The sequence below is a fragment of the Leucopleurus acutus genome, assembly GCF_964270905.1.
Source record: "Leucopleurus acutus genome assembly, chromosome: 21".
In the NCBI taxonomy this organism is placed as follows: domain Eukaryota; kingdom Metazoa; phylum Chordata; class Mammalia; order Artiodactyla; family Delphinidae; genus Leucopleurus; species Leucopleurus acutus.
Genome location: NC_139163.1, coordinates 10,794,980 through 10,809,361, shown reverse-complemented (window position 1 = coordinate 10,809,361; position 14,382 = coordinate 10,794,980). Strand labels below are relative to the sequence as shown.

At 46.3% G+C, this 14,382-nt stretch overlaps 1 protein-coding gene across 1 annotated transcript in view; it reads left to right on the top strand.

Annotated features, from left to right (window-relative positions):
* DLGAP2 (DLG associated protein 2) overlaps positions 1 to 14,382 on the top strand; it is a gene marked incomplete at its 3' end in the record, with an annotated part of 716,077 nt that overhangs the window by 607,561 nt on the left and 94,134 nt on the right. Inside the window, exon 6 of the mRNA XM_082863905.1 lies at positions 12,146 to 13,215. Coding sequence (XP_082720031.1) covers positions 12,146 to 13,215 — 1,070 coding nt within the window. The remainder of the gene's footprint in view (positions 1 to 12,145; positions 13,216 to 14,382) is intronic.

Below are 14,382 nucleotides of genomic sequence, written 5' to 3'. Positions count from 1 at the left end.
TGATGGAGACGTGACAGTCGTTCAAGGGACCCCACCCCCACCCCCAGGTACACAGTGACTCAGAGGTGAAAGGCGCTAGTTGGGGACACAAAGCCATAGGAGAAGACTTGACCAGTGACAGCAGTGCCCCACGTGAAGCTGAGGGCAGCGTCTGACATTTACGGGTTGGGGAGCTGCCACGGCTCCAGAGACAGAGTCCCACCGTGTCCGGGGTAATGCCTGGGGACCGCGCTTTGAAATGCTTCCCGGGTGAGACTGGTGCATAGCCCAGGTTTGAAGGGCTTTGAACTGTTTGGCAAATAAAGGCAAAACCACAAATGGGTAAGGAAATTCAAATGTGCGTGAGCTGTCAGACCTTGGGTAACAGGAGTGAGGAAAGCGCTGGCCCCCAGCTCGCTGGATTCCTGACCCTGCCCCCAGCGTAGCCGGAGTGCGTTCGAGCTTCCCCAGCCGTCGTCCGGCCGGTGACTCAACAGCTCTCATCCGTTTACTGTATAACTTGAACTAATATTATCGAACCACTTAAAGTTAATTTATTCACTAATTTATTCCTCATCTCATTTTATAAGAATGTGACGCGTGAATAACAAAAACATGTAAAATATACTGATGAAATATAAATGCAAATTTGAAATCATGATCTGAGAACTTTCAGTAAGAATGAAGGAGCAAAGGGAAACAAGTGCCTGTCTGTGGACCCCAAATTGGCCCTGAGCTCCCTAGCAGTCAAATTAATGGGACTCAGCTCAGTCACCTCCGTCCTACCATGGAGAGAGAGGACGTTTAAAAGCAAGCCAACAAGCATACTCCTTTCCTAAATTTTCCTAAACAGGTCTTTTACTGAGTTCTAAACGCATGAGGAAAATTTTTTAAAGCGAACTTTGTATATATTCAATTTTGTGTTTTTATGTCTTCTTCGTATATATTTATTCAGTTATAAGACGTTTATGGGGATATAGTTCACCTACCATACAGTTCACCATTAAAATGTACAATTCAGTGTTTTTTGTATTTACAGATATGTGCGACCACCACTTCAGTCACTTTTAGAACATTTTCATCACCCCACACCCTGACAGTCACCCCCTATCCTCCTGCCCCAGCCCCTGACATTCAACAATCGATTTCCGGTCTCTAAGGATTTACCTCTTCTGCACACTTCATATGAGTGGAATCATGTAACATGTGGTCCTTTGTGACTACCTCCTTTCACTAGCATAATGTTTTGAAGGTCCATCCATGCTATATGGTGTTCCCATACTTAATTGCTTGTTATTGGAGAATAATATTCCATTTGGATGGACATAACCACTTTTGTACATCCATTGATGGGCATTTGGGTTGTTTCCTTTTTTTTACTATTACGAATAACGCTGCTATGCACATTCACATACAAGTTTCTGTGGGGACATCTGCTTTCATTTCTCTGGGGCATGTACCTCACGTTTGAATTCCTGGGTCACATGGTCACTCTGTGTTTACCCTTCTGAAGAACTTTCCAAAGCGACTGCATCATCTGACACCCCCCCAGCAGGGAATGAGGTTCCATTTCTTCCGTATCCTCATCAGCACTTGTTACCTTGTCTCTTACTTAGACATCCTAGTGATGTGAAATGGTATCTCATTGTGGTTTCAGTTGCATTTCCCTGATGGCCAGTGGTGGTTGAGCATCTCTTCCTGTACTTATTGGCCCTTTGTGTATCTTCTTTGGAGGAATGTCTGTTTAGATTTTTCGCCCATTTTTATTTGAACTATTTGTCTTTTATAATTACGTCGTAAGAGATCTTTATATACTCTAGATACAATTTCCTTATCAGATACTTGATTTGCAAAATGTTTTTCGCATTCTCCGGTTGTCTTTTCACTTTCTTGGGGGTGTCTTTTAAATCTCAAAAGTTTTCAATTTTAGGGAGTCCATTTTATCTATTTTTTTCTTCTTTTCCTGTGCTTTTGATGACATATCTAAGAAAGCATTGCCTAATCCACATTCACAAAGAAGTACATGTGTGTTTTCTTCTAAGAATTTTATACTTCTATGCCTTTCTTTGGGTCTTTGATCCATTTCGTGTTCATTTTTGCATACGGTGTGAGATAGAGGTACGACCTCATTCTTATGCAGGTAGAAATCTGGTTGTCCCAGCACGTTTTATAGAAAAGACTACTCTTGCCCTAAACACTCTTGGCACCTGTACCAGAAATGAATTGGCCATAGATGTATAGGTTTATTTCTGGACTCCCACTTCTGTTCCATTAGTCTATATGTCTATCCTTATACCAGAGTCACACTGTCTTGGTTACTGTAGGTTTTTAGCAAGTTTTGGAATTGGGAAGTGTGAGTCCCCCAACTTTGTTCTCCTTTTGCAAGACGGTTTTAGCTATTTGGGGCCCATTGAATTTCCACTGAATTTAAGGATTGGTTCTTCCACTTCTGCAAAATCGCCGGCGGGAATTTCCGTAGAGATTGCATTGAATCTGTGGGTCACTTTTGATAGTATTGAATTCTTAAAAATGTTAAGTCTTCCAATCCATGAATATAGGATGTCTTTCCATTTCCTTAGGTCTTTTTAAATTCCTTTCAGCGCTGCTTTCTCATGCTCAGTGTACAAACCTTTCACCTTCTTAGTTAAATGTAGACACGGGTATTTTATTCTTTTAGGCGTTACTGTGGGTGGAATAGCTTTCCTAATTTCCTTTTTGGAAATTGTTCACTGCTCATGTGTAGAAACACAACTGATTTTTGTGTTTTGATCTTGTATCCTGCGAATTTGGGGTTGCACAGAAAACCCAAACGATCTTTTAGGCCAACCCAATTGTTCTGTCTTACAGTTCTGCCAAGATTTTCTGTTTCTTCTCAAAGTAATTTGTGTGTTTCTTTGAGTTTGTCCATTTCATCTAGGTTATCTAATTTGCTGGCATACAATTGTTCATCGTATTCCCTTATAATCCTTCTTATTTAGATAAGGTTAGTAGTAATCCGCCACTTTGGTTTCTGATTTTAGAAATTTGAGTCTTTTTTTTCTTTGCAGTCTCGCTAAAGGTTTGTCAGTTTTATTGATCTTTCTGAAGAACCCACTTTTTTTTTTTTAACATCTTTATTGGAGTATAATTGCTTTACAATGGTGTGTTAGTTTCTGCTTTATAACAAAGTGAATCAGTTATACATATACATATGTTCCCATATCTCTTCCCTCTTGCGTCTCCCTCCCTCCCACCCTCCCTATCCCACCCCTCTAGGTGGTCACAGAGCACCGAGCTGATCTCCCTGTGCTATGCGGCTGCTTCCCACTAGCTATCTATTTTACGTTTGGTAGTGTATATATGTCCATGCCACTCTCTCACTTTGTCACAGCTTACCCTTCCCCCTCCCCACATCCTCAAGTCCTTCTTCAGTAGGTCTGTGTCTTTATTCCCGTCTTGCCCCTAGGTTCTTCATGACATTTCTTTTTCTTAGATTCCATATATATGTGTTAGCATATGGTATTTGTCTTTCTCTTTCTGACTTACTTTACTCTGTATGACAGACTCTAGGTCCATCCACCTCACTAGAAGTAACTCAATTTCATTTCTTTTTATGGCTGAGTAATATTCCATTGTATATATGTGCCACATCTTCTTTATCCATTCATCCGATGATGAACACTTAGGTTGCTTCCATCTCCTAGCTATTGTAAATAGAGCTGCAATGAACATTTTGGTACATGACTCTTTTTGAATTATGGTTTTCTCAGGGTATATGCCCAGTAGTGGGATTGCTGGGTCATATGGTAGTTCTATTTGTAGTTTTTAAGGAACCTCCATACTGTTCTCCATAGTGGCTGTACCCATTCACATTCCCACCAGCAGTGCAAGAGGGTTCCCTTTTCTCCACACCCTCTCCAGCATTTATTGTTTCTAGATTTTTTGACGATGGCCATTCTGACCGGTGTGAGATGATATCTCATTGTAGTTTTGATTTGCATTTCTCTAATGATTTATGATGTTGAGCATTCTTTCATGTGTTTGTTGGCAATCTGTATACCTTCTTTGGAGAAATGTCTGTTTAGGCCTTCTGCCCATTTTTGGATTGGGTTGTTTGTTTTTTGTTATTCAGCTGCCTGAGCTGCTTGTAAATTTTGGAGATGAAATCCTTTGTCAGTTGATTCATTTGCAAATATTTTCTCCCATTCTGAGGGTTGTCTTTTGGTCTTGTTTATGGTTTCCTTTGCTGTGCAAAAGCTTTTAAGTTTCATTAGATCCCATTTGTTTATTTTTGGTTTTATTTCCATTTCTCTAGGAGGTGGGTCAAAACGGATCTTGCTGTGATTTATGTCATAGAATGTTCTGCCTATGTTTTCCTCTAAGATTTTGATAGTTTCTGACCTTACATTTAGGTCTTTAATCCATTTTGAGCTTATTCTTGTGTATGGTGTTAGGGAGTGTTCTAATCTCATACTTTTACATGTACCTGTCCAGTTTTCCCAGCACCACTTATTGAAGAGGCTGTCCTTTCTCCACTGTACATTCCTGCCTCCTTTATCAAAGATAAGGTGACCATATGTGCGTGGGTTTATCTCTGGACTTTCTATCCTGTTCCATTGATCTATATTTCTGTTTTTGTGCTAGTACCATACTGTCTTGATTACTGTAGCTTTGTAGTATAGTCTGAAGTCAGGGAGCCTGATTCCTCCAGCTCCGTTTTTCGTTCTCAAGATTGCTTTGGCTGTTCAGGCTCTTTTGTGTTTCCATACAAATTGTGAAATTTTTTTGTTCTAGTTCTGTGAAAAATGCCAGTGGTAGTTTGATAGGGATTGCATTGAATCTGTAGATTGCTTTGGATAGTAGAGTCATTTTCACAATGTTGATTCTTCCAATCCAAGAACATGGTATATCTCTCCATCTATTTATATCATCTTTAATTTCTTTCATCAGTGTCTTATAATTTTCTGCATACTGGTCTTTTGTCTCCTTAGGTAGGTTTACTCCTAGATATTTTATTCTTTTTGTTGCAGTGGCAAATGGGAGTGTTTTCTTAATTTCACTTTCAGATTTTTCATCATTAGTGTATAGGAATGCGAGAGATTTCTGTGCATTAATTTTGTATCCTGCTACTTTACCAAATTCATTGATTAGCTCTAGTAGTTTTCTGGTAGCATCTATAGGATTCTCCATGTATAGTATCATGTCATCTTTAGAAAGTGACAGCTTTACTTCTTCTTTTCCGATTTGGATTCCTTTTATTTCCTTTTCTTCTCTGATTGCTGTGGCTAAAAATTCCAAAACTATGTTGAATAAGAGTGGTGAGAGTGGGCAACCTTGTCTTTTTCCTGATCTTAGTGGAAATGGTTTCAGTTTTTCACCATTGAGGACTATGTTGGCTGTGGGTTTGTCATATATGGCCTTTATTATGTTGAGGAAAGTTCCCTCTATGCCTACTTTCTGCAGGGTTTTTATCATAAATGGGTGTTGAATTTGGTCAGAAGCTTTCTCTGCATCTATTGAGATGATCATATGGTTTTTCTCCTTCAGTTTGTTAATATGGTGTATCATGTTGATTGATTTGCGTATATTGAAAATTCCGCTGACTCTCTCTATTGTTTCTTATTTCATTTATCCCCACTCTGAGCTTTATTATTTCCTTCCTCCTGCTAGCTTTAGATTTAGTTTTCATTTTCTATCTATATGAATTTGAAGATCAGGTTTTGAATTTTGACAGAGAAGCCAGTTGGGGGTTTGATGGGGATTGTTGAATCTGTAGGTCATTTGGGGGAATATTCCCACGTTAACCATTTTAATTCTTCCAATTTATGAACATAGGATATCTTTATTTTTTATTGAACTATAGTTAATTTATAATGTTGTGTTAATTTCTGCTGTACAGCAAAGTGATTCAGTTATACATTCTTTTTTGGGTATACTTTTCCATTTGCTTAGAGCATCATTCATTTCTTTCAGCAATATTTTGTAGCTGTCAGGATACAAATCTTGAACTTTTCTGTTTACTTTTTGAGGCAACTTTTTTAAAGGAGCTTCAGATAGGCTCCTTTTGACATGGTGGGCCCCATCTTTCGCACCTTCACATGTTACATGTGGGAACAGGTCCACTCGGCTCTTTCTTTCTGGGTTCCCTGACCTGCGCTTGTGTCGCAAGGTCCTGGCGAGATGGCCAGGTGGCCTGCGGCTCCTGAGGAGTCGTGAAGGGAAGCGGGCTGAGCCAGTGCTGCTGGGGCCAGCGGGGAGGACACAGGAGTGGCGAGGAGGACAAGTCAGCAGGCAAAGGGAGTGGCGGTTCCAGGGACCACCAGGGAGGCCTCACGGCTTTGCACAAGACCCAGCTGACATTTCTGAGGAAATGTTGATAAGTTCCACTAGTTTGGGGAAGATATATCCTTCTTTATTTAGCAGGCAACACCGTGGTCCACTGGATAAAGTTTTTGCCCCTTCATTTTGTCTTCCTTGGGTTGTTCTTTCCATTTAGTTCAGCGGCCCTCTCCCTCCTACAGGATTTTCCTTCCCAAGTGAGGGCAGGGGCAAGTGACGCAGTGGAAGGTCTGTCCCTCCCCCCGATGGGGGATAAAATCGGAGGCAGATGCAGGCAGGCAGGCAGGCAGCTTGGGTGTAAGTGAGCTTCCGGCAGAGGGAGACAAAGCTGGTTTCCTCGGGGGAAGGACCTCCAAGCACCCACAGTGGGGCTGGGGAGGGCCTGGCCATGCCTGTCTGTACCCGGAGGCAGGGGCCTCCACGCTTTCCCCAAACACCTGGGCCTGGGCCCCTTGCTGCAGTGTGTGTCCAGCCTGGGTGGCTCAGGCTGGGCTTGGTGTTGGAACCACGAGCCTGGTTTAACCAGAAAGGGCACAGGGGCCCCCTCCATCCTCCCTATCCATCAGCAGCCCAGAGCTGGGTTGCTGGGGTTCCGCTGCAGCTCTGATATGAGAGTGTACCTGTGCGTGTGTGTGTCTGCGTGTGGTACCACCTGGGGAGCCTTGCCCAACTGCCCTGCTAGCCTTGGCCCCCTCAGCCTGCACTGGGGACAGGCACTGCTCCCAGGGGGCCGCCAGGAGGGTAAAGCCCGTGACACGATTCACACACAGTGAGCACTGCATCACATTAGCTGTATTTTAAAAGGTTCCATTCCACCACTCAAAATATATTTTTTAGACTGGGTATGGCAACAGTCTCATGAAATCCAGCAGTAGAATGTGCATTTACATCCTAGCTTGAATTTGGGGAGACAGTTAATGACGATGATAATTGCTGTTTTCTTTTGCTTAATAACAAAAAAGGGTTCAGTGAATAGCTGTAAATTAGGAAGCTAAGACGCCTTCCGCATTTTGTGTTTGTTACCTCACTTTCACAAAGAGAAATGACCAGCCCCTAAGGTATTCGTTATATGTTACGTAGACTTATTAAAAAACCCATAGAGTACAAGCCCTCATTATATGTTTTGGTACCACCATTATTTACGGCGGGTTATTATCCTGTGTGTTGTCCCTGTTTTATTTTTGAGAGGTAATGTGTAAGCTTCCACGCCTATGTCAGGGAATTCAGGGGAAATGAGAAGATTATCGACATGTGGCGTAATCAAATTTAATTCATTTCAGTTAAACTTTTCTCTTTGATGCTGTTCTTTTATGGGGCCGCATTCATGGTGTAGCTTGCAGGCTAAACATTAGGTAGAGACGGGATACGTGAGTGGAGCAATAATGGGCTGGCTTTTCAATATGGAGGAAGATTAGACTTGTATTAAATTACATGTTAATGGAAAAATAAAGCAAAAGATAATAGGATGCCAACTTTACGCTGCTGTAAAGTCTAGATGACAGAGCACAGTTTTCGCTGTTTATCAATTGAATACTGAATTTCCTTTGAAAACTTGCTTTTAATTATATTAAAAAAATATAATCAGAAATATCCTTTCCTGATATGTTGAAGCGCTCCAGTTATACCTTGGCTGTGGAGAAGGACAGACACTGCGTAGCTATTATGGGATGGCCACCCCCGTGAGACAGAGAAGCACCTCACACTGGGATGAAGCAAAGCTCTGTTTGGAGATAAAGGGCCCACGGACCCTGGCATTGGGGACCGTTTGCTCTGAACGTGCAGCTGAGAGTGAGAGACAACCCCCTGGGATCCTCAGAAAAGGTTTACTTTCTCTCCTGCTGTCAGTTGCTCCCAGGTTGCCCCTAACTTCTCAGGGATCCGTGAAACCGGGTCCCTTTCTTATAACGCGTTCCCACATCTGAGCTGGCCTGACAGGTGGCAGTTCTGGAGCCTGAAAAGGGGACCTTTGGAACCCACACTGGTGTCGAACCCAAGTCCGTGTGTCAGATGCACAGTGAGGCCAAACAGATCGAAAGGTCAGAGTTTGGAGCAGAGAAGGTTCAGAGGCGACAACCAAGAAGATGGGAGACGTAGGTTTGTCTGATGCGTGTTACTGGCTGGCCTGAGCGTGAGGTTTTTAAAGGCCACCTCTGGGGTGAGGGCTGCAGGGACCGTGACTTTCTGGTCGGTGGTGAGGCAACAGGGTGATGCTCCAGAAATCTCAGTCCTCAACCTCCTGGTTCCGACCCGTCTGGGGTCTCAGCCTGTAGTCACCCTCTTCCACCCGGGCAGGGGTCCTCGTTTCTGCAGAGCAGCCCCAAGCTATGTGTCAGCTGGTAGGTACATCCCTTGAGGAGGAACTAGGACTCTGTTTTATCACTGAACTATTGTTTAATCTCTCATTGCCTTTCTTGCTTGACTGATTTTCCTTTATTTCTGCAATTCCCTCACTTCCCTAACTAGTAACTGCTTGAGTCTGCTCTTTGGGACTCGTGGAAGGCCTAGGAAACGAAAGCCTTTTTCTACCAGCAAGAAACGGGGGACACAGCAGGGCCTGTGTACCTGGGGGGCCCCATGGGGTCCTGCTCCATTTCCACACCTTGGACCAGTCGTTGGGCCAGTGTCCTTGGCAGGGGGTGACGTTTCCCTTGCGTGGGTCACCAGGAGAGCTGGGTTGGCGGTCATCAGGGAGAAGCCTCATGTCTCTCAGCTTTCTTCCCTGTTTCGCACAGTGGCCCTTGGAGGCCACTTTGGGGGTCAGGGTGGGTGGCTCTGTGCGTGTCTCAGGCGAGGCTCTGTGAGTTAAGGGTGAGTGGGGGACACTCTTGGAGGAGGACAGTGGTGCTGAGGCGGGCAGTGGCCCTGGGGAGAGGGTGTTGGACACCACGGTGGGTCGGGGCTCAGACAGCTTCCTTCCTGAGGAGACGAGGCTCTCACGCGTTGAGAAGGTCCCCTTATCGTCCCTTTCTGGACCCTCAGCCTGAGGACAGCGTGCAGGGGGCCCAGGCATTGTCTGAATTGCGGTGGGTGGTGCTGGAGCCGAGTCTCGGAGAGCAAATCCTGGAGGAAGCACCCCAGCCTGGGGAGCAGCGCGTGGAGAGGACCTGCGGAGGAATTTTCAGAAGGAGCAGCAGTTTGATGTGACAAAGCACAGGATACTTCCCAGGCGAGCTGAGAGATGAACCTAGAGGGAGGGGCTCTGCCAGCGTATCTGGCCACCACGCAGCTCGGGGCATCCGCTCTGGGCCTGGCACAGGGCTGGGGCCAGCCGGTAGCCTCAGGGAGCCTGCCATCCTGAGTCTGTGTTTCCTGCACATGCTATAGACAGTATATGCATATTACACACAAATATATGCATTAAGTATACATGTTATGTGTGCCTATTATACTCTATAATATAGAAGCTATTTCGTGTGTACATTATATGCATGCTATATACTATATATGCATATTATATATGAGTATATGCACTACATATATATGTTATATGTGCACATTATACACTATAGTAGGATCTATTTCCTCTGTATATTACACGCATACTATATACTATACATGCATGTTATATGCAAATATATGCATTATACATACATGCTATATGTGCATATTATACACTCTAATAGGATCTATTTCCTCTATATGTTATACACATACTATATATGCATTTTATATACGGACATAGGCACTATATATACATGCTATAAATGCATAGTATATACTATGATAGTCTGTATTTCTGGTATACATTACATTACATGCCATATGTGCATTTAATGTACTGTATATGTATACTATATACCAGTGGTCCCCAACCTTTTTGGCACGTGGGACCAGTTTTGTAGAAGACAATTTTTCCACGGACGGGGGAGGAGGGGGGGGTGGGGATAGTTTCAGGATGATTCAAGCGCATTACGTTTATTGTGTACTTTATTTCTATTATTATTACATTGTAATAGATGATGAAATAATTATACCACTCCCCATAATGCAGAATCAGTGGGGGCCCTGAGCTTGTTTTCACTTGCTACTCACTGATGGGGTTTTGATATGAGTCTGCAAGCAATTGATTTATTACGGTCTCTGTGCAGTCAGACCTCTCTGCTGATGATAATCTGTATTTGCAGCCGCTCCCCAGCACGAGCATCAGCGCCTCAGCTCCACCTCAGATCATCAGGAATGAGATCCTCATAGAGTATGCCACCTAGACCCCTCACATGCGCAGTTCACGGTAGGGTTCGCGCTCCTACGAGAATCTAATGCCGCTCCTGACCTGACAGTAGGAGGAGCTCAGGCGGTAATGCGATCGATGGGGAGTGGCTGTAAATACAGATGGAGCTTCCGTGGATCACCTGTCTCTCACCTCCTGCTGTACCACCCAGTTCTTAACAGGCCGTGGACCGGTAGCTGTCTGTGGCCCAGGGGTTGGGGACCCCTGCTATATACTATAATAGTCTGTATTTCCTGTATATATTATATGCGTACTGTGTACAATGTATGCATATTATATATGATATATGCATTATGTGTACATACTATATATGTATATCATATGCTATAATAGAGTCCATTTCCTTTATATATTATATGCAAATAACATACTATGTATACATATCCTATATGGACCTAAGCATTATGCATACATAGTATATAGGCATATCATATGCTATCATAGAGTCTGTATTTCCTGTATAGATTATATTATATGCATATTATATACTAGGTTTGCATATTCTATATGGATATGTGCATTTTGCATACATAGTATATAGGCATATCATATACTATAATAGAGTCTGTGTCTCCTGCATCTGTTTGGTGACCAGTTGGAAGCAACAGAAGCAGAGACGCTGGAGCATCAGGAAGCAGAAGTGGAGCGAGGGGCTTCTCTAGCAAAGCCTGGAATCCAGTAAACCCTGGACTTTATACATGCTGACCCAAGAGAATTGAAAATGGTAACAATTACAATCATCGTAATGTAGCTAAAAATAATCATTGAGCGGGTCCTCCTCCGGGACCTCTGCTTGTTGCCAGTGCGCCGTTGAGGTGCCAGAAGCCTGCCGCTAGTGCTGGCAGAACTGGGACCCTAACCCTGACTAGCCCATGCCCAGAGGCCCCCGTTTCGACCGCTGAGCTCAGCTGTCTTCCTACCGGGACCCCCAGCAGCAGCAAACCCAGCATCCTGCAGAGGTCGGCTCTGGTGGTTCGGGGGTCTGTGTTTAATAGTGCCGCTCGCAAAATCAGACCTTTCTTCCCCGACGTTTCTGAGTAGAATCGTACAGCTCAAAGTCAACCATCTGAAATAGGAAGTCAGGACATCCTGGTTCCAGCCTCGCGTTGACGCGGACGGTGGCCTTGAGAAAGTCACCCCCGCTGCTCGCCTGCATAGTGAGGACACAGCTTCAGTAAGTGATTCGTGACCAGCACCCTAGCGTGCGGTGCGCCAGCCCACCAGGCAGTATCGCTGATGAAATTCCAGGTGTGATTTCTCAGACTTCTTAAACTGAACCACAACACGCAAGTCTAGTTGAAATGTAACTTGTTTTTTGCCCCCAAATTGTTCATCTGTTTAACGCCACAAAATCTTGCTGTCAGGAGACCTGATGAATGTATTAGGCATTAAGTATTCGTAGTTGTCGAACCACACCGGGGAGTATCGAAGTTACTTTTAGTGCTCTTACACTTTGGAGCGGGTGATGTGGTATAAAACAATGATCGTTCGCTTGAGTGTCCAGGCCAGGAGTGGCCATGGGTTACATATAGTCCACGTGTAGAGGGAAGGGTGTCAAGCGAGGGCTCCCGTCCGTGTTCCCACCGAGTCTGACACGGTGCTTCTGTGTTCTCTCGACAGACCAGCCGCACTCATGGTCCCCGACTCAGCACTTCAATGAAGACAGGTACTCCCCTGCACTGAGGGCTATGAAAGGCTTACCCGGGAGTCGGAACCAGCCCCCGCTGTGCTCCGGCCACACCTGTGGCTTGACGCCCCCCGAGGACTGCGAGCACAGCCACAGCTACCTGCACCGTGGCCCGGAGGCGCGGCAGCCCTACCTGCTCAGCCCGGCCGAGAGCTGCCCGATGGAGCGTCACCGCTGCTCCCCGCGGGCCTCCGTCCACTCTGACTGCGTGATGCTGCCGGTGGCGCTGGGAGACCACGTGTCCAGCAGCACCTTTCCCCGGATGCACTACAGCTCCCACTACGACACCAGGGACGACTGTGCCGTGGCCCACGCTGGCGCCAAGACCAACCGGATCCCGGCCAACCTGCTGGACCAGTTCGAGAAGCAGCTGCCCCTGCACAGGGACGGCTTCCACACGCTGCAGTACCAGCGCACCTCCGCGGCGGCCGAGCAGCGCAGCGAGAGTCCTGGCCGCATCCGCCACCTGGTCCACTCCGTGCAGAAGCTCTTCACCAAGTCCCACTCCCTGGAGGGCTCGTCCAAGGGCCACGTCAACGGCACCAAGGGGGACGGCCGGGCGGACGAGCACGCCCACGGCCACCACTCCAAGCACAGCAAACGGAGTAAGAGCCGGGAGCGCAAGGCCGAGGGCCGGCACCGCTCGGGACTCAGCAGCTGGTGGAGCTCGGACGACAACCTGGACAGTGACAGCACCTACCGAGCCTCCAGCGTGCTCAGCCGTCACCCTGCCGACCCCACGGCCCACTGCTACCCCGACGCCCTGGCCAGCCCCTTCGGGGACCTCTCCCTGAGGATTTCCAAGAGCAACAGCGACGTCAAGTGCTCAGCCTGTGAGGGCCTGGCCCTGGCGCCGGAAGCCAAGTACATGAAGCGCAGCTCCTGGTCCACGCTCACGGTGAGCCAGGCCAAGGAGGCCTACCGCAAGAGCTCCCTGCACCTGGACAAGCCGCTGGGGCCGCCGGAGCTGAAGCCGCCACTGCGGCCCTGCCACTACCTGCAGGTAAGGGAGGGCACTGCGTGCCGTCTCGGCAGGCCGAGTGGGGAGGGCCCTGGAGGACGCCCCGTCCTTCCTCCAGACCGTAGCCCTGGGTACGACGGGCCAGGATGTAGCACCGGCCACAAACGTGTGTCGGCCCACGGTAGTGCTTTCCCGTTTGAAAGTGGCTGGTTTGGTCCAGGAGTGAGCTTGAGCGAGTTCACAGCTCTTACCCGACAGCAGCATCTTTAAGCCAATGAGCGTGATTATGGAAGCCACATGCGTTCCCCTGGGGTGTGGCACCAAAGGCAAAAACAGATTAAAGGCAGTGGCTGGCTGCAGGTGGCATATTGTGAATTCTCTGTTTTAGATCATTCCCTTCTCCTCTGGGCCTCCTAACCATGCCACCCCCGAGGGAGCTAGGGGAGCGCCACCCACTGAGAGGCACCCACCCCTTTTAAGAGGCCTCTGCAATTACTTCTGTTAGCTAACAGTGCTGTTAGCAAAGCTGGAAAGTCTGAAGTTTTCCTCCAGTGTGTGTATAATTTGTATTCCAATTCACAATCCCTTCGACTTGGCCGACAGCAGTTGCTGTAATGTAGGCTGTGCTCTGGGTTAGAGAAATCCTCACGGAATAATGAGTAATAGCGCTAAATGCTGGCTGAGTCATCAGACGGTCAATTAATGGAACAGATAAACAACTGTGAATCTTTTCGGGCGTCAGGTGGCTGCAAATCATTCTAGCAACTCCAATTGCCATCCTGGAACATGGTCCAAAACCCAGTGGTTCTGTTTGCAAAGGAAATGCTAACCCAATTGCTTTTATAGGAAGATTTATTCAAGGAGACAAATTGGCAGATGGATAAAATATTATTTTTGTAGCAATGGGAGAGACTTAAATTTTGCTTGTAGTTAGCAAATGCCAGTGATATATAAATATGAAAATTTTACCTGTACATCTCTAAAGAAATATGACAAGTGCATCCAGGGCCCAGTCTAGTCATTGTGAGAGAAGCAAAACTCTCCTGTTTGTGTCCGTGTTTGGACCTGGGAAATCTCCAGTGCAGTGTCCCCTGAGCACACCAGGATGGACCTGCAGCTGGGGTATGGGGCCCCTGGGTGCCTGACTCAGTGACCTGACTTTTCCACAACACTTCTTGGGGCACCTCTTACCCCTCAGGGCCTCTCTCT